We start from the raw sequence: 26,879 nt of genomic DNA on the forward strand, positions 1-26,879 counted from the left end.
AAAAGAACCAGAGGGAGTGCTGTAATTAAACTGGCTGGATAAATTGTAGGGATCCAGATGAAGTGGAGATAAAATTACCATACATGTCACCAATTGCTACTAGTTAAGTTTTAATGGGGGTGCATGTTGGTAAGATTAAGAACAGGGGAGGAGGCTCACTGGAGAATAATGTCTCTTAGAGTCTAAAAAGGAATACGTATGACCAACATGTTTCTGCCCTCTCAAAGTGCTGGTGGGTCAGGGGCATTCGTCAGGGTCTAGGATCCCGGAGCACTAACAATAAGTGAAGTGCTCAAAATTAATCATAAAGAGCCTACCTGAACAGGTGGTTTATGGTGTGGTAGGTCTGTAATGGCTAATAGATAAACCACAAATTAATAAGGGTCACAGGTGGCACACAACACAGCAAAAGTAAAGTGACAATGAATGGGAAAAGGTGAAAAGACACTCACACGCACATGCACTAATGACTTACCCCGGAGTAAGGGGCGGATGGCCTCTGGTCTGGGTAGCGCCGGGGGAGGGGTATTCCCTTGTAGTCACACTCTAAGGAGATGAAGGGTTTAAGGGGGGATAAAAGAAGAAAAAGGAAGGGGGGGGGGGTGAAAAAGGGGGAAGAGAGATCGGGAAAAGAAAAGAGGGGGGGGAAGATACTGACAAAGGGAAAAAGGAAAAAGAAAAAGAAAGGAAGAGGGTCTGGATGGAGAAAGGGGAGGGATGGTGATGAAAGGATATAAGTGAAATGGAAAGGGGGGGGTTTGGGTTAGAACAAGATAAAGGAAAGTAGAGACAACAGGAAAAAGGTCTGTTGGCCAGAGAGGTTGTCTCTGGGACAGGATACAGGAAAAGTCCAAAACGCCATGAAGAATCAAACTTATCACTCCAAAGGGATTACCTAGGAGAGTACCTACATGCCGGTGCCAGACCGCTCTGGTATCGCGTGGAGGGCTGGCCCTGTATTTATGGTGATGAGGGAGGACAGAGCCAATGAATGCAAGGCAAGCGTCGGCATGCAATCAACATCTTAATTGAGCAAACGAGGTTCCGGAGTGGCTGCAACCGAGGGACGACGTGCGTCCTGAATGGTGGGAAAAAAAACGGCGCCCCGACCATGTCCTGTGAGGAGGGTGCGGCCGGGCACCTGAAGGTGACGCGCCGTGAGGGGTGTGGCTCGCAACGCTGTGCCGCGGGACTCATGGGCAAGGGAGTCCCGCGGCTCGAGAGGGCCGCGTCCAAAAGGACGGACGTGTGACCAGTGGTGTGAAGAGAGCGCTCCGACCGCGTCCTGTATGGAGGGCGCAGTTCGGCGCCTAATGATGACGCGCCGCGGGAGGTGCGGACCGCAAAGCTTGGCCGACGGACTCTGGGAAAGAGTCCAGCGGTTGAAACTCAGCGTTCCGCGTGTTGCGCGGTGAATGATACCGGGGATTGCCGGAAGGGAAAGGGGGTGATGGGGGGGCGGGGGGGGGGTTGGGAAGAAGCAGAAGGGTGGCTGGCTGGAGCCTATGGAAAGGGGGAAGGGGCAGAAGAAAAAGGGGGGGGGGAAGGGGCAGAAGAAAAAGGGGGGGAGGGAGGGGAAAGAAAGGGAGAAAAAAGAAAAGAAAAAAGGGAGTAGGAAGGTGAAGACGGGGGGACAAGAGACGGGAATTGGTAGAAAGACGAAGGGAGAGGGAACAAGGGGAGCAGAGTATAATGTGCAGAATGAAAACCCACACAAGGGCAGAACAGCAAAGTGGGGAGGAAAAAAAAGAGAACAGAGAAGGTGAAGACTGATAGGGGAAGAAGAAAATGGAGAAGAGGAGGAAAAAGAAAGATGAAATGAAGGAGCGAAGGAAAAAGAAAGAAAGATAAAATGACAATAGCTCTTTGCTAAAAGGGGTTATTCGGTTGAACCGAGGACAGTGAGATGCTCAATGACGATAGATGGTTGTCATAGCAAGAAGTTCCGGAGTTAAGGACATAAGGAGGTCGTTTGGATACAGCCATTGGACGGGATGGTCATCTGCTGGATAGAGTTCAGAACTGTACATGGTATATCTCAGTAAGGATATACTTATGATAAAGCCATTAGCCTAAGGCTGACCACTGGATATTGTCTTTGAGTCCAATGGTATCGGTCCGCAGCCTCCATATCCATCTCTGTTCGTATAGTAAGAGTTTCTGTTTTACATTGGTCGCTGTAGATTTTAGTTGGTCCAATATCACCCCTTGCATGTGGTTGGGATGGTGATTGTTGGTGATGTAGTGTTCTGTGAGTCTCGTGGCATCTCTTTTGCAGCGAATGGTGCTTCTGTGTTCGCAGATGTGTGTACCCACTCTTCTTGTTGTCATCCCAATGTATTTTAAACCACAGGAGCATGTGATCATATAGACGACATTTTTGCTATTGCAGTTTGTTAGTTGTCTTAGTTCCCATGGTGTTTGTAGGCCCAAGTCTACTGTAAGTTTTTTTTTGGTGAAGGCACATACACTGCAGTTGCCACATGGGAAGTGTCCTTTGGGGAGAGGGAGACCCAAAGGGTCTTTTGTCTGCTCCCAGCGGCGATCGCCCGCGGGCGGGTATGTATGATCATATCCTGGATGCTCTTGGCCTTTCCCTAGGGCTGACGTGGTTGGAGCGCTCTCTTCGCACCACTGGTCACACGTCCGTCCTTTTGGACGCGGCCCTCTTCAGCCGCGGGACTCCCTTGCCCATGAGTCCCGCGGCCCAGCGTTGCACGCCACAACCCTCACGGCGAGTCACCTTCAGACGCCCGGCCGCACTCTCCTCACAGGACACGGTCGGAGCGCCGTTTTTTTCCCACCATTCAGGATGCACGTCATCCCTCGGTGCCAGCCACACCGGAACCTCATTTGCTCAATTAAGATGTTGATTGCATGCCAACGCTTGCCTTGCATTCATTAGCTCTGTCCTCCCTCATCACCATAAATACCAGGCCAGCCCTCCACTCGATACCAGAGCGGTCTGGCACTGGCATGTAGGTACTCTCCTCAGTAATCCCTTTGGAGTGGTAAGTTTGATTCTTCATGGCGTTTTGGACTTTTCCTGTATCCTGTCCTGTATCCTGTCCCAGAGACAACCTCTCTGGCCAACAGACCTTTTTCCTGTTGTCTCTACTTTCCTTTATCTTGTTCTAACCCAAACCCCCCCCCCCCCTTTCCATTTCACTTATATCCTTTCATCCACCACCCCTCCCCTTTCTCCATCCAGACCTTCTTCCTTTCCTTTTTTTTTCTTTTTCCTTTTTTTTCTCCCTTTATCAGTATCTTTCCCCCCTCTTTTTGCTTTTCCCTATCTCTCTTCCCCTTTTTTCCACCCCCCCTTCTTCCTTTTTCTTCTCCCCCCCCCCCCCCCTTAAACCCTTCATCTCCTTAGAGTGTGACTAAGGGAATACCCCTCCCCCGGCGCTACCCAGGCCATCTGCCCCTTACTCCAGGGTAAGTCATTAGTGCATGTGGGTGTCTTTTCACCTTTTCCCATACATTGTCACTTTACTTTTGCTGTGTTGTGTGCAGTGGTGTGCCACCTCTCACCCTTATTAATTTGTGGTTTATCTATTAGCCATTACAGATCTACCACACCATGAACCACCTGTTCAGGTAGGCTCTTTATGATTCATTCTGAGCACTTCACTTATTGTTAGTGCTCCGGGATCCTAGACCCTGACGAATGCCCCTGACCCACCAGCACTTTGAGAGGGCAGAAACATGTTGGTCATACGTATTCCTTTTTAGACTCTAAGAGACATTATTCTCCAGTGAGCCTCCTCCCCTGTTCTTAATCTTACCAACATGCACCCCCATTAAAACTTAACTAGTAGCAATTGGTGACCTGTATGGTAATTTTATCTCCACCTCATCTGGATCCCTATAATTTATCCAGCCAGTTTAATTTCAGCACTCCCTCTGGTTCTTTTAACCAAGAGCTTGAGTCCGCCCAAGTAGTACCATTTTACTTGGGTGGGGCTAGGTGGTCAAATGATGAAGCAAGACACTATTATGTGTGTGAGACCACCTAGTCCGTAAGGGAACTCCTCTTCCCCCCCCCCCTTTAGGACAACACAGTTTTTCGTTCTGGGACACTCTTCACTCATGCTTTCTCCATCTCGTACTTCAAGGCGACCTAATTGATACCGCCTATTGAGGGAACACTGGTCCAGTACCACCCTCAATCCCTACTACCCCACACCCTTAGTGGTTATATATGGTAGGTAGGGGATACTGTGATGCCCTTTTTACCTGTTGTTGAAGAAAGATCCTGAGTTTTCAGGCCTGTTCCTCTCCTTTGCTTTTTCATTTCAGCTGAAATGAGAGGAAGCAATTCCTCAGGGGTACCCAGCATGGCTTCATGGGTATGAAACTCTACCTTAGCCCAACCTGAGGTCTCTAGGTCATTACCTAAGAGACAGTCTACAGGTAAGCTAGGTGACACTACCACCTGCTTAGGGCCAGTAACTCCACCCCAACTAAGCTGAACTATAGCTAAGGGAAGAAACTTAGTGGAGTTATGGACATCAATAATCTTGTACGTGTTGTTCAGGAGGCACTAGGTTTTCAGTCACCAAAGTGATACTGGGACCTGTGTCCCTATAGGCCTGGGCCTCAACACCATTTATTGGAATCGTCTGCCTGTAATTATCCATTGTAAGGGGACAAGCAGCCAGTGTGGCAAGGCCAATGCCACTAGGTGTGACAGAAACTGTCTTGGGACTGACTACCCCAGTTTCTATGATGGACCCATAAGTGAACCCAACTACACCCTTACTTTGACTGTTGCCAGCAGTCCCACCACTATTACCACTACTGCTAGGGGCACTAGAATTTGAGTATTAGTGGTGGTTGGCTCAGGGGGTTTACCTGGACAGGACTTATCCCCTTGCCAATAGCCTTTATTCTTACACACATACCACCAAGGTTTTTTAATGTGTGTATGTTGTTAAGAAGAAGAATTTGATTTATCCCCACCCCCTGAAGAGTGTTTAGGATTTGAAGAAGGATCTTTGGTTTTACCCTTATCCCCATGCTTATCCTGAGATTTCTCACCCTCTTTCTTCTTGCCATCCTTGTCACCCCCTGTATGAACTTTTCTGTTCACTCTTGTTCTGACCCATTTGTCTGCCTTCTTTCCCAGTTCTTGGGGAGAGGTCAGATCGGAGTCCACTAGATATTGGTGTAACAAGTCAGACACACAGTTATTCAGAATATGCTCTCTCAGAATAAGATTATACAGGCTTTCGTAGTCAGATACTTTACTGCCATGTAACCACCCCTCCAAGGCCTTCACTGAACAGTCTACAAAGTCTGCCCAGTCTTGTGAGGACTCTTTTCTGGTGTCTCTGAACTTAATCTTGTATTGTTCAGTGGTTAAGCCCACTCCATCCAAGAGTGCATCCTTCAAAACTGTAAAATTGTTAGCTTCAGTTTCTCTAACAGTAAGGAGCCTATCCCTACCCTTTCCAGTGAAAGATAGCCACAAAATAGCAGCCCACTGGCTTTGAGGGACCCCCTGTACCATACAGGCCCTCTCAAGTGCAGCAAACCACTTGTTGATGTCATCCCCCTCCTTGTAAGGGGGGACTATCTTGTGCAGATTCCTGGAATCATGCTCTCTAACAGGATTACTATCAGGAATACTGCTGCTGCCACCACGGGGTCCTAACCCCAACCTCTGTCTCTCCTTCCAAATGTCTAGGGATTCCCTATCTAAGGCCAGCTGTAGCTGTTTAAGCTTCAGTATGGTCTCTTCAACCCTCCACATTTTGGGTTCCCTTTCTAACAAGTTATCCTCAGGGTGGGTGGGTTGGGAATGCTTGGACACAGAAGACAAATTGGAAACAACAGAGGGGGGTCTGTCCCTAACTGACTGGACCCTAGCAACTTGGCCTCTAGGAATAAAGACTTCCCTACTGTGATGGGAACCTCCATTACTACCAACATTACTGGGTGTCCTGCTTAGGGGCAGATCCTGTTCAGAACCCTCCCCACCTCCCTCAAGGAGATCCCCCGAGTCAGAATGGGAACCTTCTATTAACCTCTCATTTGATGTGCCTGCTTGGGACTCATCATTTACAATAAGCATGCTAAATAGAAACTCTTTTGTAGGGTTCTTTCCTATCACTAAACCTCTATCTAAGCAGAGACTCCTTAGGCTCTTGTAATTCAAATTGTCATAAGTAGTATTGACCATTTTAAGAGTTGAATCTTCTGTAGACATGATAGCAAAAGGTTTAGAGATAGTGAGAAGGAAGAAAAAGTTTCAGAACTTTTTAAAGAACAGAGAAAAAACTTTTTCTAACTTTTAGAAAACTTTTAGAAGTTTAGAGAAACTTTTCAAAACTTTGTAAAAAGTATAAGAGGAGAAAAGCAAAACTTTTTGGTTAGGTGTACATACACTGAACTGTTTTGTATATTATTCTCGTATGAAAAGTACACAATGACAAAGTGGTAAGTAGTTACAAGTACTTATCCCACCACTACCACCAATGTAGGAAGCTGGCCTGGCTTGTAGTGGGTACCTGAGGTACTTATACCTTGTGCCAGGTCCAGTTATCCCTTATTAGTGTTGAAGAGGTGTTTCTAGCAGCTTAGGCTGATAGAAGGTAGCTATGGCAAAGCAGCTTAGGCTGAACTAGGAGACATGTAAAGCTCCTACTATACCACTGGTGTCATATGCACAATATCATAAGAAAACACAATACACAGAGTAACTAAAAATAAAGTTACTTTATTTTTATGACAATATGCCAAGAGTATCTCAGTGAGTACCCTCAGCATAAGGATAAGTTATATACACAAGATATATGTACACAAACCAAAATGAGGTAAGTAATAGCAAGAAAAATAATCCAAACAGTGTAGAATTACAATAGATTGCAATAGGAGCACAAAGGTATAGGGGCAACACAAACCATATACTCCAAAAGTGGAATGCGAACCACGAATGGACCCCAAACCTAAGTGAGCTTGTAGATGGTCGCTGGGACTGTAAGAAAACAGTGAGAGTTAGAAAAATAGCCCACCCCAAGACCCTGAAAGGTAGGTGTAAAGTGCACCTACTACCCCCATAGAGCACAGAAGTCGTGATAGGGGGTTTCCGCAGGAAGAACAAACATCAGCAATGCAACAACAGTGGATTTCCGGACCCGAGTACCTGTAAGACAAGGGGACCAAGTCCAATAGTCGCGACAGTGTTGAGAGTGGGCAGGAACCCAGGAAATGCCAGCTGAGGGTGCAAGGAAGCTGCCACCGGTGGGAAGAAGCTTGGAGTTCTGCAAGAAAGAAGAGGACTAGGAACTTCTCCTTTGGAGGATGGATGTCCCACGTCGCGATGAAGCTTGCAGAGGTGTTCCCACACAGAAAGACTACAAACAAGCCTTGCTAGCTGCAGGGGTCGCGGTAAAGGTTTTTGGGTGCTGCTGTGGCCCAGGAGGGACCAGGATGTCGCCACTTGGAGGAGGAGACAGAGGGGGCGCCCAGCAACTCAGGGTGCCCTCACAGAAGCAGGCAGCACACGCAAAAGTACCTGAACAGGCACTTGAAAGGAAAGTGAACCGGAGTCCATGCAAAGTCATAAAAGGGAGTCCCACGACGCCGGAGGACAACTCAGAAGGTTGTGAGCTGCAGTATGGAGTGCCGGGGACCCAGGCTTGGCTGTGCACGAAGGAAATCCTGGAAGAGTGCTCTGGAGCCGGAGCAGCTGCAAATCACGCTGTACCCAGCAATGCAGTCTAGTGTGCAGAGGCAAGGACTTACCTCCACCAAACTTGGACTGAAGAGTCACTGGACTGTGGGAGTCACTTGGACCGAGTTGCTGATTTCAAGGGACCACGCTTGTCAGGCTGAGAGGGGACCCACAGGACCAGTGATGCAGTCTTTTGGTGCTTGCGTTTGCAGGGGGAAGATTCCGTCGACCCACAGGAGATTTCTTCGGAGCTTCTGGTGCAGGGTGAAGGCAGGCTACACCCAGAGCATGCACCACCTGGAGACAGTCGAGAAAGCCGGCAGGATGAGGCGCTACAATGTTGCTAGTAGTCGTCTTGCTACTTTGTTGCGGTTGTGCAGGCGTCCTAAGCAGTCAGCGGTCGATCCTTTGGTAGAAGGTGAAGAGGGAGATGCAGAGGAACTCTGGTGAGCTCTTGCATTCGTTATCTGAAGAATTCGCCAAAGCAGAGACCCTAAATAGCCAGCAAAGGAGGTTTGGCTATCAAGGAAGGAGGATTGGCTACCAAGAGAGGTAAGAGCCTATCAGAAGGAGCCTCTGATGTCACCTGCTGGCACTGGCCACTCAGAGCAGTCCAGTGTGCCCCCAACACCTCTGTTTCCAAGATGGCAGAGGTCTGGGACACACTGGAGGAGATTTGGGCACCTCCCCTGGGAGGTGCAGGTCAGGGGAGTGGTCACTCCCCTTTCCTTAGTCCAGTTTCGCGCCAGAGCAGGGCTGGGGGATCCCTGAACCGGTGTGGACTGACTTATGCAGAGATGGGCACCATCTGTGCCCATCAAAGCATTTCCAGAGGCTGGGGGAGGCTACTCCTCCCCAGCCTTCACACCTATTTCCAAAGGGAGAGGGTGTAACACCCTCTCTCACAGGAAATCCTTTGTTCTGCCTTCCTGGGCAGGGCTGCCTGGACCCCAGGAGGGCAGAAACCTGTCTGAGGGGTTGGCAGCAGCAGCAGCTGCAGTGGAGATCCCGGAAAGGCAGTTTGGCAGTACTCGGGTACTGTGCTAGAGACCCGGGGGATCATGGAATTGTCACCCCAATACCAGAATGGTATTGGGGTGACAATTCCATGACCTGAGACATGTTACATGGCCATGTTCGGTGTTACCATTGTGACGCTATACATAGGTAGTGACCTATGTATAGTGCACGCGTGTAATGGTGTCCCCGCACTCACAAAGTCTGGGGAATTTGCCCTGAACGATGTGGGGGCACCTTGGCTAGTGCCAGGGTGCCCACACACTAAGTAACTTTGCACCCGGGGAAGGTTAGACAAATAGGTGACTTATAAGTTACTTAAGTGCAGTGGTAAATGGCTTAGTGAAGGTTAGGTGCAAAGTTACTTAGTGTGAGGGCACCCTGGCACTAGCCTAAGTGCCCCCACATGGTTCAGGGCAATTTCCCCGGACTTTGTGAGTGCGGGGACACCATTACATGCGTGCACTACATATAGGTTAATACCTATATGTAGTGTCACCATGGTAACTCCGAACATGGCCATGTAATATGTCTAAGATCATGTAATTGTCACCCCAATACCATTTTGGTATTGGGGGGACAATTCCATGCATCCCCGGGTCTCCAGCATAGAGCCTGGGCACTGCCAAACTAACTTTCCGGGGTTTTCTCTGCAGCTACTGCTGCTGCCAACCATCAGACAGGTTTCTGGCCCAGCCCAGTCCCAGGAAGGCAGAACAAAGGATTTCCTCTGAGAGAGGGTGTTATACCCTCTCCCTTTGGAAACAGGTGTGAAGGGCCTGAGAGGAGTAGCCTCTCCTGGCCTCTGGAAATGTTTTGAAGGGCACAGATGGTGCCCTCCTTGCATATGCCAGTCTACACCGGTTCAGGGATCCCCCCCAGGCCTGCTCTGGTGCGAAACTGGACAAAGGAAAGGGGAGTGACCACTCCCCTGACCAGCACCTCCCAGGGGAGGTGCCCAGAGCTCCTCCAGTGTCCAAGACCTCTGCCATCTTGGATGCAGAGGTGTGAGGGCACAATGGACAGCTTTGAGTGGCCAGTGCCAGCAGGTGACGTCAGAGACCCCTCCTGATAGGTGCTTACCTTTCTCTGTAGCCAATCCTCCTCTGATGGCTATTTAGGGTCTCTCCTGTGGTTATCTCACCAGATAACGAATGCAAGAGCTCACCAGAGTTCCTCTGCACTTCCCTCTTCGACTTCTGCCAAGGATCGACTGCGGACTGCTCCAGGACGCCTGCAAAACTGCAACAAAGTAGCAAGAAGAATACCAGCAACATTGTAGCGCCTCATCCTTCCGGTTTTCTCAACTGTTTCCTGGTGGTGCATGATCTGAGGGCTGTCTGCCTTCACCCTGCACTGGAATCCAAGAAGAAATCTCCTGTGGGTCGACGGAATCTTCCCCCTGCCAACGCAGGCACCAAACTTCTGCATCACTGGTCCTCTGGGTCCTCTCTCATCCTGACGAGCGTGGTCCCTGGAACACAGAAGCTGGATCCAAGTGTCCCCAACAGCCCAGTTGCCCTTCTGTCTAAATTTGGTGGAGGTAAGTCCTTGCCTCCCCACTCCAGAGAGTAATCCTGTGTACTGCAGCTGCTAGGGCTTCTGTGCACTTTTGCAAGACTTCCTTTGTGCACAGCTTAGCCCAGGTCCCCAGCACTCTGTCCTGCATTGCCCAACTTGCTGAGTTGGACTCCGACTTCGTGGGACCCTCTTTTGTTGTGCTGAGTCGACCGTCGTGCTCAGCTCTTCTGAACGCCGGTTCAGGTGCTTCTGCGGGGGCTGCCTGCTTCTGCCTGGGCTCTCTGTGTTGCTGAGCGCCCCCTCTGTCTCCTCCTCCAAGGGGCGACCTCCTGGTCCTTCCTGGGCCCTGGCAGTACCCAAAACCTTCAACCACGACTCTTACAGCTAGCAAGGCTTGTCTGCGGTCTTTCTGCGTGGACCAACTCTGCATCCTCCAGCACGCCGTGGGAAATCTTCTGATCAAAGGAGAAGTTCCTGGCACCTTCCGTTGTTGCAGAATCTTCAGCTTCTTCCACCCAGAGGCAGCCCTTTTGCACCTTCATCCCGGTTTAGTGGGCTCCTGCCCCCCATGGACTCTTGCGTGACTCTTGGACTTGGTCCCCTTCCTTTACAGGTAATCAGGTCCAGGAATCCATCTTCAGTGCTTTGCAGTCAGTGGTTGTCCTTGCAGAAACCCCTATCTTGACTTTACTGTCTTTCTGGGGTAGTAGGGTAACTTTACTCCTACTGTTCAGGGTCTTGGGGTGGGATATCTTGGACACCCTTAGTGTTTTCTTACACTCCCAGCGACCCTCTACAGACTACACTAGGCCTGGGGTCCATTCGTGGTTCGCATTCCACTTTTGGAGTATATGGTTTGTGTTGCCCCTAGGCCTATTGTCTCCTATTGTATTCTATTGTGTTCTAAAGTGATTGCATTACTTTTCTAACTCTTTACTTACCTGATTTTGGTTTGTGTGTATATTTTGTGTATATTACTTACCTCCTAAGGAAGTATATCTTCTGAGACACTTTTGGCATATTGTCACTAAAATAAAGTACCTTTATTTGTATTAACTCCGAGTATTGTGTTTTCTTATGATATAGTGTTAAGTGATATTAGTGGTATAGTAGGAGCTTTGCATGTCTCCTAGTTCAGCCTAAGCTACTCTGCTATAGCTACCTCTATCAGCCTAAGCTGCTAGAACACTTCCAATCTACTAATAAGGGATAACTGGACCTGGCACAAGGAGTAAGTACCACAAGGTACCCACTATAAGCCAGGCCAGCCTCCTACACCTATAGGGGACACATCACCTCTTGCCTCTTAGCTCACTAATAGACCTGTCATCAGGTCAGGGTGGTAATGTTTCTCGGTTCATGATTAAAAAATTTCACTTTTATTTAATACGTATTAATTTAATGATATAATCTGATGTACTAAAGTGAAACGTTCCAATGTGTTAAAGAAATGTTACTTTTTCAATTTTGAAGACACCTTAGAATATTCTAGCATAATCTCTGATGCATGACTGACATGGAAGTTTTAAGGCTCGGCTTGTGGATGGCCTCTTCGAGTCACAGCAAACAATTTGTTGGACTTCCTTGGTAATTTGTTGGCTCGTCTACCTCTACTCACACCCCAATCCAATTCCACAGCACACATCCAGTCTAACAAGCCCTTCAGTCGACTCCGAGTTCTCCTATCTTACCCTCACTCTATGGGTAAACTGAAAAAAACATGTTGCAGTCTTTTCTACATGTGAAACAAAATTGAAGTTTTTAATGTTTAATACATTTCAGGCTTACTAACTTTACTGATTTTATGTATATTTGTTTTATTGTTGTTTTTATTGTAAATGTTTGTCCCCATAATCGCCTCAAAGTACCGAAATAAATAGTTCTAACCTATCTCGTTGTGTTCCAGCAAATATTTGTTTTCACATTTGATTTGCATTGATTTATTTTAACTACATAGGCTGCCCGCCGGAAACTGCCCAAACACCGCCCCGCGGTCAAATGACCGCAGGGAGCATTCTGACTTTCCCGCTGGGCCGGCGGGCGATCTTCAAAAGATCGCCCGCCGGCCCAGTGGGAAAGCCCCAGCAAAGATGAAGCCGGCTCCGAATGGAGCCGGCGGATTTGCTGGGGTGCGACGGGTGCAGTTGCACCCGTCGCGATTTTCAGTGTCTGAAAATCTTAATGGGGCCCTGTTAGGGGGCCCCTGCAGTGCCCATGCCAATGGCATGGGCACTGCAGGGGCCCCCAGGGGCCCCACGACACCCGTTCCCGCCAGCCTCTTCCTGGCGGTGTAAACCGCCAGGAACAGGCTGGCGGGAAGGGGGTCGGAATCCCCATGGCGGCGCTGCTGGCAGCGCCGCCGTGGAGGATTCCCTGGGGCAGGGGAAAACCGGCAGGAAACTGCCGGTTCCCCTTTTCTGACCGCGGCTTTACCGCCGCGGTCAGAATTGCCCCGGAAGCACCGCCAGCCTGTTGGCGGGACTTCCTCTGCCCTCTGCCCTGGCGGTTACAAACCGCCAGGGTCAGAATGAGGGCCATAATGCTTAGTCCTGCCAAGTTGGCCTTTTCAGTGCGAAGGCTATTCATTTAACTCTTCGAAGTCCTCTTACTCATAGCAATGTAAATGCAACATTAAAGAATATGAATGCCGAGTAAAAATACAATTCTGAGATTTCACAAGAGGCTGCTGTCTCTAGTAGAAGGCCTTGCTAGAGCTAGTGGCATGTTGAGCTCTGCCTGACAAGATGACTCTTCCCAGAGGCCAACATACCTTTCAGTGCACCTCTGCACAACTACATTTTTAAGGTTTAATGTGCTTTAACGTTTTTAGGGAAACAACAGCTGGCCATTGATACATGCATTAACATTTACTAAGTAAACATTAATTGCTGGTTACAATAAACTGCAGGATAATAAATCATATTTCGGTTTCTTAAGCAACACTGTCAAATGTTACTTCAGTTTTGTACTTTCCTCTCTGACTTTTTCACGTGGAAAAGCAGAGAAAAACATCGCAGGGCTTACGAGAAGGGGTCACTTCTATAAACACTTCTAACATGCCACGGCTTACGAGAAGGGGTCACTTCTATAAACACTTCTAACATGCCACCACATGTGAATTATTGGGCCATTACTCAGGAAGAGGGCCATTATCATCCATTACAGCCCTCAATACTGGCTATAATGCTACACGGTCTCGTGCCGCTTCCTCTGAGCACCAAGGTAGCAGACCAGAATATAACCAAGAGTTGTACCGCACATGTTCCTGAACAGATCGAACAGGCCTGCAAACGAGCAAGAAGCACTGACCATGGACCTTTTTCTTATTTTTAAAATATGAATCCAAAGTATTTTTACCGGGGCATTGGCTCCTGAAACAGAACAGTGGCAAGCCCTGCTGTTTCATTACCGCAGCCGTTTGCTTATGAACTGAAGGAAGAGTTCAAATCAAGGAGTACTATATTCATATTTAGGAATTATAAGGATTTGTTAGTTTAAACATCTATGTACCTATGCTGTTATGCTAGGTTTACATGTGTTCAAGACAGTGCTTCATTTGTAAATAAAGAGGTGCCGGTGCTCAAAGCCCTTCTCTTAAACACGAGGCTGCTGTAATTAAATCTGCCAGCGCTGAATACTGAGGCAGGTAATCCTGAAGCCACCTCGGCCATTTCAAACCATTTACGGCCACCCCTGCCCCTTCAGCTCATCCTGCAACTTTTTACTTTCTCCCTTTATGACGCTTTTTAGTTTTTCCTTCTTCTGTCTATCCCATTTGTCTTTTGCTCGCAGCAAATGCTTGAGGCAGAAGAATAAGCCTCGGTCCTCACAAATAAGTGCCGGTGCTCAGCACCGGAAACAACAAGCACAAATTAAGCACTGGTTCAAGATTAACGTGGCATGTTGATAAATAATACATTGTATGGGGGAGCTTAATAAATAACTTAACTGCACGCTTTCCTTTACTGAAGGAAGACAACGAGGCATTTCGTTGTTTGTTTGCTTTTAACATTATGTGATTTGTAAACTTCAAATATTCATTTACCTCTGTGTGGTTTTGTCAAGGCTAAAGACAAAGTTAAAATTGTAAACTTAAAATAAAAACGGAGTCTCCAGGTTAGTAATAAAACATATTTGCCAGAAGTGTTGCCTGGACCATTCTTCTCACAGACATACTTTGTGGTGAAACCAGTGCTTAATTTGTGCTTGTTGTTTCCAGTGCTGAGCACCGGCACTTATTTTTGAGGGCCGGAGCTTACTCTCCTGCCTCAAGCATTTGCTGCGAGCGAAAGACACATATGGGACAGACGGAGGAAGGGAAAAACGAAAAAGCGTCAGAAAGGGAGAAAGTAGAAAGCTGCCAAAGTGAACAGAAGGGGCAGGGAGTGGCTTTAAATGGATTGAATAGGTCCAAAATGGCTTCAGGATGTTCGCACATTTAATTGCAGGAGCCTCGTGTTTAAGAGGAGGGCTTTGGGCACCGGCACCTTTTTTTTTTAACAAATTAAGCACTGGGTGAAACCCAGCACCCTTGGTAATGACTTATGAAAGACTGTGCTAACTGCTAAGGAAACATCCTTACCATGAATTACCCAAGGTTTTGCAGAAGACAACCTACCCTGATTCTTTGAGCGTGAAGAGCTGAGCTTTGCTTCCTTCTGAGGCCCCACTCAGGATCAGCTTCTCACTCGAGACTGGATCGGTATGTCCAGGGCCATCCACCTGCAGATCTTCAAGCAGCCGGTCAGCACCTCCACCCTTGGGTGATGTTTTCGGAGCGTGTGAAGCTGCCACTTCACTTTGCAGTTGGTTAGGCCGGCTTGTTGAGGAGGACCGTGGGTCTTTTTGCAGAGCAGGTTCTCTTGTGTGAACCTTCCCGGACTCCTTTGTACTGCGAGCAACTTGCACAGCAGCCACAGATGCGCCACGGCTTCGCCTTTTTTCAGGGATCGTCCTGTATGGGGCGTGCAATACATATCCTTGGGGCTTCTTGGTGGGATTAGGTTTTGTGGCGAGTGTCACTGAAGTAGGTCTAGGCGTCTTGTCTTGTATGACTGAGGCTGGGCACCTGACAGGGTTGGCACTAGAAGTTACTTTCTTGTCTGGGTCGTGCTCAGGTTTCGCTGGAACTTCGTGTACCTGTGGCGTGAGAGTACTTCGGATACGCATAGCTTTCTCTAAAGCCCGATTTAACAGGGTCAGCTCCCGCTGTTCTTCAGCTGATGACTTGTTCTCTGTAGGACGGTAAATAAAACAAGAAGTGAACATGGTACAGAGATAACAACTGTCCAACAGCAGGTAAATCACAGGGATTTCATAAACTTGAGTTGGTACGTGACAGAAACACTAATGCTTATGAACCAAACCACTGTGTTGTCACTGCTCCCTGGACAACCTCCGCATGGGTGCATTTGTGCGGACTCCACTTTCTTGCTCGTAAAATGGCTGGGGGGGGCTGGACGTTCAGAATTTCCGAGGACAGTCTCGGTTTTTCAAAGACTGTCCTGGAGACCCGACACTTTTAGGTAAAGACACGTCACAGTTTTTGAGAGACGGCTGGGTGCGCACACACATTTCAGTGCGGTGCATTCTTACACTTTTACTAGCCCTCTCCTCACACTAGGGATAGAAATTCTGTTTTTCTAAAAGTCGCGGCTATGCCGAGTCAGGCTGAATGAGGGGCGGGGTACCCAAGCTGCCACCGGAACTCACAGCAGCATGTGATCGGGGTGTTCTCATGCAACAGAGGTTTGCAATATTCTGTACACCGAGGCAGGAAAGGTGCTCTGAAAATAATCAACATGGGCAGAAACACAAACTGAAGTGTGTCAGGTCTAGATCTTCTTTCTTTGATTTCTGGTACTTTTACTGTTATCAATACAGCACTACTTGCCCCAGAATGCAATGAAACCCGAAATCAATGCGGTTTCGTGTTTACTTTTTGGAAAGGTAACGAGGTGCACAACCTGTGAAACACGTCTTTTTTCGTTTCTTGTCGTCTTTTGTAGTAGATTTTTAGGTCACACGGAAGTAGTCCTAGACCTTGGGAGCAGTTGTGATACTGCAGCATCTATCGCCGTATTTCTATCTATGTTCTGATTTTTGGTTCTAAAAGTCTGGTCACCTTAAAAATAGCTGTTACAGCAATGTAGAGTACAAGAATTGGAAACACTCTCCAAGCTTCAGAAAGCAAAAAACCTTGCTGCATGGCTCATTTGTGGCCTATATTTCTATATTACATTCGCATTTTAGGTGCCTAAATTAGTTTGTCAATAAAAGAAAGATCAGTGTTTAGTCCAGAAATTGCAGTATTACTATAGGCTACTCATCAAAATGTTGTAAGTCTTTACCTACTGAAGTCTATAATCTGCCACACTCAACCTTTGAGCCATTCTCAAAAATAATTTCAATATTGTAGGAGGCAGACTTGTTTGCACAAAGAACAAGCCCATGAAGCACCACAGAAAGGCACAGAGCTGTCGCCTAATCTGCAAGTCCTTGAAAACACACCTTTCCAGTGCTGCTAACAGGTCCGATGAGGTCTAACGTCTCATCCACCAAGGGCTTCTCCCTTTCATACTAAATCGTACCTATCGTTACCCAATCAGAGCCCTAAGAAAAGTTGCTTCTAAAGAATACCCAACTTATCCTCAAAAACGATATATTCCCATTCACAGTTTATAAGCTGCTAGGAATCATACTATAACTTTTTCAACGAGCAAGATAGACCTGGATTCATCATATTACTGATTCGTAATTTACACTTCTTTCCTTTTTTATCTGTATGTTTTGTTGCACTTCGAAGAGAATAGCTACTGTCAATGAGCACTTTATAAAAGTACGAATTACAAGTTAAATGAAGAAATATGAATAGACTTAGAGATTTCTGCCAATGCACTCCAGTCCTGCACTGACGCCCTCTACAACTCAAGTAAAGCTCAGCCAATGAACAACAAACTACTCCCTAATGATCCATTATGCCAAATACCATTAAAGATACTTCATTCCCTGCAACAATACACTATATTTCTACACCTCAACTTTCTATGTTGCATTATTGCAGAATAGCCTCAACTCAAAAAAGCTCTGTCAATTTATCTATGAACTGATCGGCTGTTGAATCCACTGTGCCGGAGGTGAACAACCACATGTAACTTACCATAGACCTGGACTTCCGTATTTCTTCTTCTCCAGAACAAGATCCCCACTGATAAATGTGCCAAAGCCACTTGAAACACAATCTCAGGCCCTCATTTTTCCAACACCCATGGACACACCCAACTCTACTGATCCACCCATATATTTCCCTGCAATACATGATAGCCATCAGATGATTTAAGGGCATTGATCTTTGAGAACTGATTCTCATCTAAACTCGCATGATCGGACATTTACCCTTCATTCCAAAAGAAATAAACATCATAAAGCTTTCACTATGCGGTTACGCTCAGTTCATGAGACTAAAAAAGCACTAGCCACATTAACTCATTAAAAGTCAGTGTAATCTACAACCCCGGCTTGGTAAAATAAAAAGAAGCTAAAAAGGTTTTGAAATCAGACATATTGTTACCCGTCTGCTACAGCAACATTTGTCTTCTAGTCCTAAAACACTGCTTGCCATAAGTTGGAACAGCATTAGGTAGTGTGCTGCTCTAGAACGTGTATCAAAGAGAAAAGGGAACAGCCCTGGGATTAGCTCCTGTCTAGACTGTCACTGTATCCCCTGTGTGTCTCATTCTGTGTTGCTAGTGACAAGCCAGGCAGTGAAGTGCGGGCACCGGCAAAGGAAGTGAATTCCACCAAGAGTAAATAATTAACGTGGAAGTTAATTATTTCAAGAATGAATACAGGATAAAATAAGAGCCACAGCCACACTGCCATCCAGATGAGAAGCTCTTCAGTAACTGCCTCTCACCAACATTCAAGACAACATTCTCTAAATGGAACTGGAACGGGTCTGCATCAGGACATAAGAATGACACAATGCAATCTCATTCCAATACAGATTATAAAATTACAAGCATACTAGAACACATAACAATACCCGTAACAATAAATCATCTCCCTCCTTTAAACAAATTAACTAAAATCATAATCTAACAGTTTTATGTGCAATTTGGAAACCCTTTTTTTAGCAGCAGAATCCTGTGGAAAGAGAGAAGTAGAATTGTCAACATTTACATAATTGTTAGCAAAACTGTTCTCTAACACTTCAGATGATTCTGAACCCAACACACCAGCAAACCTTGCTGAATTAGGAACTATATGATTTTCATCTTTCTATGACTCCCTGCTTCAAAAATTATGGAATCATCCTTTGATGCTGTACACGTTTTGTTATAAATATCCCTTTGTGCATCAGAAATGTGTACTAACCTACTTTTATTCCACCAACCCTTACCTGTCAGAAGGACTGCACTGTTGGAAACACGCTCAATTCTCAAAGGTGAACAGAACTGAGGCATCCCTTTACTCACTCTGTAAGGTTTTTTGATGAGTACCTATTGTCCCACATTAAAACGTCTCTCTTCACATGTTTATGAGAATCAAAATATTGTTTTTGTTGAGCCTGTTTAATCCACACCCTCTCCTGAACCAAAGTTTCAACCAGCTCAGGGCATTTATGTTTATGATCTAACCAATTGGGAAAAATCTTTGACACAAATTTCCTCCCCCTCAGCAACTCACAAGGAGATACACCTGTTGTGGAATGAGGAGTAGAGTGATAAGCATTCATTTTGTTTCTCAGAAACCTCATCACGTCTACACCAGAAGACCAGACTGAATGCCTTCTTTGAGGAAACGATTTACCCTTTCTACTAAACCATTTGCAGAAGGGCTATATAAGGCTACTTGAAGATGTTTAATGTCATGTTCTACGAGAAAAGATCTAATTTCGCTGGAAATAAAATGAGTACCATTACATGTTACTATTTCTTTAGGAACTCCCTCCATTGAAAAACATTTTCAAGAAACTGAATAACAGATTTGGTATTTGCTGACTCCACAAAGGAATAGTAAATCCATTTCGAAAAGTAGTCAACAAGTACAATCAGGAACCTGTTATTAGATGAAAGTATACCAAATGGACCCATGAAGTCCAACTCCACTTTCTTTCTAATGGAACAGAATGAAGAGGCTTCTCGACGGTCTACCAGTATTTGTCGGAAGCTATGCACTGTGGACACAAATTAACAAATGAAGTAACTTGGCTGTTAATGCCAAGCCACCAATAGTGTTCCCTGATTTTCTTGAAAGTAGCAGTAAGGCCTTCATGCGCTAAGGTAATTAATTTTCGCCTTAATACAGTAGGAGGAATAAAGCACCCATTACTAGTGAGAATGCCATCCTCACAATACAGCTCTGCTGAAATATGAGCATACAGTCTCAAAGTTCTCCAGATTACGAATAGGTGGCCAACCTTTTTGTGTGAATGCCAAAACTTTCATTAAAATATCATCTTGAGACGAGGCTTCCAACCACTCTTTCAGAAACAGCACCATGAAGCTCTGACACTGCATCAGTGGTAGCAACAGCACATTCATTTTCTTTATTGACATCATAACTGACAGGCAGTGATGAACTTGAAAGACAATCTGCACTAAAATTCTTTCCACCTTGTATGTAATGAATGGTGAAATCATATTCTTGCAGCTTATAAAGTAAGTGTACAAGGCGAGTAGAGGCTTTGCCTAAACCGTCAGCCTGAAGTAAATACACTAGAGGTTTATGATCCGTGTATAGCTCAAAAGAATTGCCCCATAAGTGTGTCTTAAATTTCTGGACTGCTCAGACAGGCTAGATCTTCTCTTTCAATTGTGCTGTAATTCTTCTCAGACTCTGTGAGACTTTTTGATTCAAAAGCAGTAGTGGTTTGCTTGCCATTAACCTTCTGACCGAATACAGCTCCCAGATCTTTCATATTGGCATCCACATTAATGAAACATTTTTGTCCATGAATAAAGGGACTCAAAGCCGGAGCTTTGACTACTAAATTCCTGGCTGTAGTGAAGGCCACGTCAACATCTGTAGACCATGTAAATTTGGCACCCTTCTTGAGTAACTTTCTCATGGGTTAAACTATGGAGGCATAGTTGGGAACAAAACAAGCATAGTGTTCACATAAACCCAAAAATGACTTTAGTGTATCTTTGTCAGTGGGTGCTGGAGCTTTAAGTATGGCTTCCACATTGCAAAATTTTGGCTTGATACCCTCCTGGGAAATAGAATGACCCAGATAATCAATTTGTTGTGCCAAAATGTTGCATTTCTCTGGCCTGATAGTGATCCCTCTATCATTCAGAATACTGAGCACTTTCTCCAAAACAGTATGGTGTTCATCCTTAGTTTCCGTGAAAATCAGAATATCATCTTGAAATGCTTGTACATTTTGTAAATCTCTAAATAGAATATCCATTACCCTCTGAAAGACACTCGTTGCTGAGGCGAGCCCAAAAGGTAACCTCAGATACTTGTACACTCCAAAAGGTGTAATGAATGTAGTGAATTCTTGTGTCTCAGCACTCAATGTTATCTGATGATAAGCAGCACGTAAATCAATAACAGAAAAATTCTTTGATTCTCCTATATTGGCTAACATTTCATGTATCTGTGGTAAAGGATGACAATCTACAAGAATATTATTATTAAATGACCTAAGGTCTACACATAAAAGAAGCTCTCCTGACTTTTTCTTGGCTAGAACAATGGGAAAGACCCATTCAGAAGACTCAGTGGGGGTTATGATTCCATCTCGTTCCAAATTTTCTAGTGGAGTTTTCAAATCATCTCGAACATTACTAGGTACTGGTCTCACTTTGTGAGAAATTGGCTTGGCATTAGGTTTCAGTTTGTGTTCAAAACCTAAAACAGTGCCTATCACAGAGTTGAAAACACCCGGGAATTTGGAAATCATAGTAGGTAGCACATCAGCATGTGTTTCAACAGTTAACACTAGTACTTCTCCCAGTACAATAGGATCAACTTGTCCAGGTTTGAGATGAATTCCCAACTTGGCCAAATCCATCCAACCTACAATGTTCCTCCCATTAACAGCCACATACATTTTAGTCCAAGTACTTCTACCAAGTATTTGTAAGCATGAATAAAAATAGTCAAGCAGTTCAATCTCTTTGTCACCAAAGGGGTTGGGATTAATGTCTGGATTTTCTAGTTTAAAAGTAATCAGCCAAAGAGAATGAAATGTACTGTCAGCCAAAATAGTGATAGGCGCCCCCGAGTCAGCCATGACTGATAGAGATTTACCATCAATCAGAGCTTGACAAATAGGCCCCTTAATACTAATATGTGACTGATCATTATCAACAGTAAGAATTACATTAGTAAATCTGTCTGAATAATTTTGAATATGAGTATCATAGCTATTAGTAGTGTCTTGAGGACATCTGACTTCAACATTATGTATCCTAACATTTGAGCCTGAGGATTGAGATCTACATACAACTTGAAAATGGCCAAATTTTTTGCACTTCATGCATTTCTTGCCCATCGCTGGACACGAGGCACAGTTTCCTAGGTGATTTTGCAAACCACATCTGTAGCAAATGTTTTTTTTCCTTTTCCTTCACATTTCTTACAGTTGCAACAGTATAGTCATCTGAAATACAAGACACATGTGAGAGTTCATCTTGATTATTAAGAGCCTGCGTGGAAACTATGGATCTTTCAATGCTCTTGCAATGTCCATAACTTCTGAAAGTGAAAGGATTCCTACAAGTAAGCAATCTTTCCTGCATTTTTTAAAAAAACAGTTGAAAACGAACTGATCCCTGATATAAGCGTCAATGGAATTCTCAAATTCACATGTTGCTGCTAAAATTTGCAATGCTGCAACATATTCCTCCACCGATTCATCACTGGATTGTTTGCATTTAAAGAAACTGTGGCTCTCTAATAGCACGCTAGACTCCTCAGCAAATTGTTTTTTTAATCTTTCTATGGCTTCAGTATAAACCTTCCATATGCAGTCACCGCTGGGAGTGGGTACTTGAGGAAGATTGTCAAAAACATTCTGGCTTGCCACTCCTAGATGGTTAAACAACAGTGCAAACTTCCTAGGTGGTTCATACGAAAGACCATCTATGGCTGCCAAATAGTTTTCAAAGATTCGCATCTAGCGTTTCCATTGTATCTCTGGTTTGCCAGGTTTTGATAAGAAGGGTGGTGGATTAATGACATTTTGGTGCGTTGCCATGGCAATACTTCAGCTGAAATATATGAGAAAAGTTCTTTCTTTTTTCTATTTTTATTACTATTTCTTTTAATATATAATAATTTAAGTGCAAAAATGCAATGTGAAATGAAGAAATGACACGTAGAATTTAAATGGCACTTTGTTCATCTAAAGGTAAAAGGTGGTAGAGATTGAAATAAATAAATCAATATAGTTGCCTGAACGATCCTCTTGGTGTCTATTAAAATAAAGGGAAACCATCCGAAACCTTCAAGATGGCCACCAAGGACGTAATCCAACGTGTAGAAACGTTTGTTTCTAAAGTAGATAGGACTATGTGCTAAGCACGTCAGCACCTCATGCGCTGTCCGACACAGGATAGAGCGCGCGGACGAAAAACGAAAGCAGCCGCAGGAGCACAAGTTGAAGGTAAGTGGCAATATTAAATACATAAAGTTTGCCGGAGCCCAGTCAGTGGTTCGCACCTGGAGTAAGAGAAATCTTGATGAAAAACAAAGATCCAGCGTGCGTCATGCGACTCTTCAAAACGAAGCGTTGAAATAGTTATGCAACGCAACATGCTGCCCGTTGGCCTTAGCGCCCCACTCCTGGTACCAAATGTAGTGCGGGCACCGGTAAAGGAAGGGAGTTCCAAGAAAAGTAAACAATTAACGTGGAAGTTTATTATTTCAAGACAAAATACAGGATAAAATAAGAGCCACAGCTGCACTGCCATCCAGATGAGAAGCTCTTCAGTAACTGCCTCTCACCTGGTAACCAAAAGACAACAGTCTCTAAATGGAATTGGAACGAGTCTGCATCAGGACATAAAAATGCCACGATGCAATCTCATTCCAATACATATTATAGAATTAAAAGCATAGTAGAACACATAACAATACCTGTAACATTACAGTCTTTTAGTCCTAAAACACTGCTTGCCATAAGTTGGAACAACATTATGTAGTGTGCCGCTCTAGAACTTGTATCAAAGAGAAAAGGGAACAGTCTTGTGATTAGCTCCTGTCTAGACTTTCACTATATCCCCAGTGTGTCTCATTCTGTGTTCCTAGTGAAAAGCCAGGAAGTGAAACAATAACTTCGGTGCATGAGAGTTGTGGGGATGGCAAGATAGTCACTGTTGGCCCTAGCATTATGCCTAAGAGTGACAACAGAAGATGTGACTGAGTGATTGTTTTTGTTATGTTCAAGGTCCTCAATTCCCAGTGACTGGCCAATGGTAAAGCATGAGACACATAGCTTGAAAGCAGCAGCAATGCTCAGACCGTTACAAGCAAATATGTTTGTCGACTCTAACCAAACTTTGTGTTCACTCTAACTGACGACCAGGAAGTAGTAAGTTTAGAAAACATATGACATGGCCCAGACTCACAGTATGTGGTTGAGTTGCTGTGAGCTTCCCTCAACTAAACATGCTTGGTACCGCAGTCCCACTTACCATTCTCTTCTTATGCTGCTGCAATTTTCAGTCATGGAGGACTTTTACTCCAGCAAAAAGGAGGCACTGCAAATATATTCTCTTTGACTTGGAGCTCATGTAATTAGTTCGAAATGTGGGGCCTGACTAAGAAATGCAATTAGTTTAGGCAGATATCCTCAGAGGTTTTCCTTTGCCATGTCAAATAATATTATGTAAAGACAGAAGGCTTGTATTATGTGCATTATCATGTTAATGCCCACTTTTACATCAGCAGTACAATATGTACGACCAGCACTGTGAAAACAGAAAACCCAACAGAGTCCCGAGATTTCTACCTTGGAAGCTGGCCACTCAAAAGGAGCTTCCAGTCACATTAAAGAGTGACTAATAAATCCCTGTGTTTGATCCTCCAGGCCTATCATTATCAGTGGCCCACCCATCCCCAACAGAAGATTTTAACAGTTGGCTTTATTGGCTCAGTAGGTCCTCGTAAGCCAGTCTTCTGACCATCCCCAGCATGTCTAAGACTAGGATGGGTCAGAACGCCTTCTCAGTACTTGCGCCTACAATCTTGGCTATTCCACTGCCTCTGAGTGCTGGCAAGCTGCTGTTTCATTCCCACAACCATTTTGTAGCGTCAGGACACCATTCAGGCAATCAACTGTACACTATACAAATAAACTTACATTACATGCATACAGAGGACTATCCATCTGGTCAAAGTCCGTTTCTGCACCACTTTTGCACTGCTTTGACTTTCTTTGCCCAAGAGAATCCCACAAAGCACTGATCATCTACACAATGATGTCTGGTGCAATTGATGTAAAAACTGAGCATTCTTTCGGATCCAAACAATAGACTTTTTCCTCTTTTGAGGGGTGAGGCGGGGAAAAGAATGGCACAAAACTGAGTGACTGTTCAATGAGAAAGGAAGTCACAACCTGCAGAAGAAAGGATGCTCTAGTCCCAAACCAACCCACAAATTTGTCTGAGCATCCGGTGTAAACAGTTTTGTATAAGGACACCTGATCACCAGGATGATGTCCACTACTTTGGGAGGTAGATCAAATGCAGTCAATTGCCACTGCTCAATCTTCACGGATGGAGGTGTACATTGTGCAGGCCCAGATGCGAGGTCCCGTCCTATAACTGCTATTAGAAAATCCCCTGAAGTGGTAGTCTGAGGACAGATTTTCATGCCAAAATATTTCAGGTAGCACACTCCCTTGGCCTAATTTGGAGTCACTATGATGTCCTGGGCCTGGTCATTCTTGAAATTCTTCAAAATGTGAGGCAGGAGATGTCACAGCAGGAGGGCATACAGGAGCCCTCAGAGAGGGCCTTATTAGAAACACCAATGAGCAAAAGTGTGGATGCTATGCGTTCTCTGTAATGTAAAGGCAATGAAACCAATGCTCTCTCCTGGAAGATGCCCTGTGTCCCCTCTGAGCACAGCTGCTATTCATGATCTGCTAGATATCACTGGTAACCAAGTTCATACATCCTGACGTTAAAGATGCACAGAGAAAAGCCTTGACAAGTCAGTAAGGTCCAGAGGTCTCTTTGTACAGACCTCAGGACCCCACCTTGTTCTGCATGTTACAACACTACATCGCAAAGGTGTTTCCATGAGAAACTGAACCAGCCGCTCCTTGATTGAGGGTAAGTAGGCTTTCCACATCAGATGAAAAGCCTGCAACTCCGGCAAATTGATGTGAATGCAGGCATCCACCAGAGAGACCAGAGTCCTCTAATCTACACCTCTCCCAGACGACATCCCAACCCAGCAGTGATATGCATGTCACCATCATCAGCTGTGGGTGGGTTAGAGAGAGAGAGAGGTCTGGCCAAGATCTTTTCAAATCACCTCTGAAACGGATGGAGTCCAACAGGTTCCCACGGTGCTGGGCTAACTGAGACTTCAGATCCCACGGCAGAGCACGCATATGCCATCTTCCATGACCGGTAAGCAGGAATCAGGAAGCTGGTAGGCCAAGAAGCCAGAGAGACATTCTCACTGATACCCAGAACTGAGACTGAAATATCTAGATCATATCCTGGACTCATTATTCTAAAGGCAATGCCCCAAAAATGCAGTCTCTGGTATGGCTCTGATGAAAGGGTGCCTTTGTGAAGGAGTTATGTGTAAGATCAGCAAGTGGATAGTGAACCGCAACTATGTTCAGAGGTTCGTCATCATCTGGAGTTGATCTGCAAGTGACTCTGGTGAGCCTGAATTCAAAAGCCAGTAGTTGACATAGGGGAAGACTGGTACCCCAGAAGGTATGCTCTAACCACCACCATCACTTTCGTGAACACCCAGAGGGCACTAGTAAGGCCGAAAGGGATAACAGCAAACTGAAAATGCTTGTAGCCCCTCTTCAACAGCAGATAGCGCTTGTAGGCCTGCAGAAATGGGATATGGAAATAGGTGACCTGCAAGTCCAATGGCACCATCCAGTCTCCTGGATCCAGGTCAGAGAGAATCTGGGCCAGCATCTAGAATTAGTTCTTCTGCAGGTCGAAATTGAGGGGGGTTGAAGATTTAAAATAGGTTGAAAGCCTCCACCCTTTTTTACAGTAAATAAAGGGAAGACACCTAGTCCCAATCTCTGAGGACAGGACTTTCTATCTGACTGCTTTCTCTAAAATAGCTTGAACTCTCTGCAGGAGATTGGCAAATGGTTCTTCGAAAGCTGTTCTGATGTGGGCGGAAGAGGCGATGGTGTGGAAATGAATAGCCAGGTAAAGCTAACATGTCGGACAGTATGGATCACTATCCGTGGAGAAAATGAGTGATCCTGCCTTTGACGAGGTGGTCATGTGCAGCTAAGTAAAAACTAAAGTGGCTTGGATGCCTGCTGCAGGAGAGTCCAAGGAACTGGGAAGAAGGCTGCCTCTCCTGGACTCAAAGTTGTTGAACGCATTCCCTAACCCAGCCCCGAAAGGATTGGGGTGCCTGGTGTGTGGAAGGTAGTTCTTGAATCCATCAGAAAGTGTTGTACATGTCACTTTTTATTTAATAG

At 45.4% G+C, this 26,879-nt stretch overlaps 1 protein-coding gene across 4 annotated transcripts in view; it reads right to left on the reverse strand.

Moving 5' to 3' along the window:
• The window catches only part of TEDC2 (tubulin epsilon and delta complex 2), a 327,490-nt gene that overhangs the window by 179,919 nt on the left and 120,692 nt on the right, over positions 1-26,879 (reverse strand). For all 4 annotated transcript variants that reach the window (XM_069210499.1, XM_069210500.1, XM_069210496.1 and 1 more), the window contains one exon: positions 14,838-15,453. In XM_069210499.1, coding sequence (XP_069066600.1) covers positions 14,838-15,453 — 616 coding nt within the window. The remainder of the gene's footprint in view (positions 1-14,837; positions 15,454-26,879) is intronic.

Source organism: Pleurodeles waltl, chromosome 10 (genome assembly GCF_031143425.1).
Source record: "Pleurodeles waltl isolate 20211129_DDA chromosome 10, aPleWal1.hap1.20221129, whole genome shotgun sequence".
In the NCBI taxonomy this organism is placed as follows: Eukaryota; Metazoa; Chordata; class Amphibia; order Caudata; family Salamandridae; genus Pleurodeles; species Pleurodeles waltl.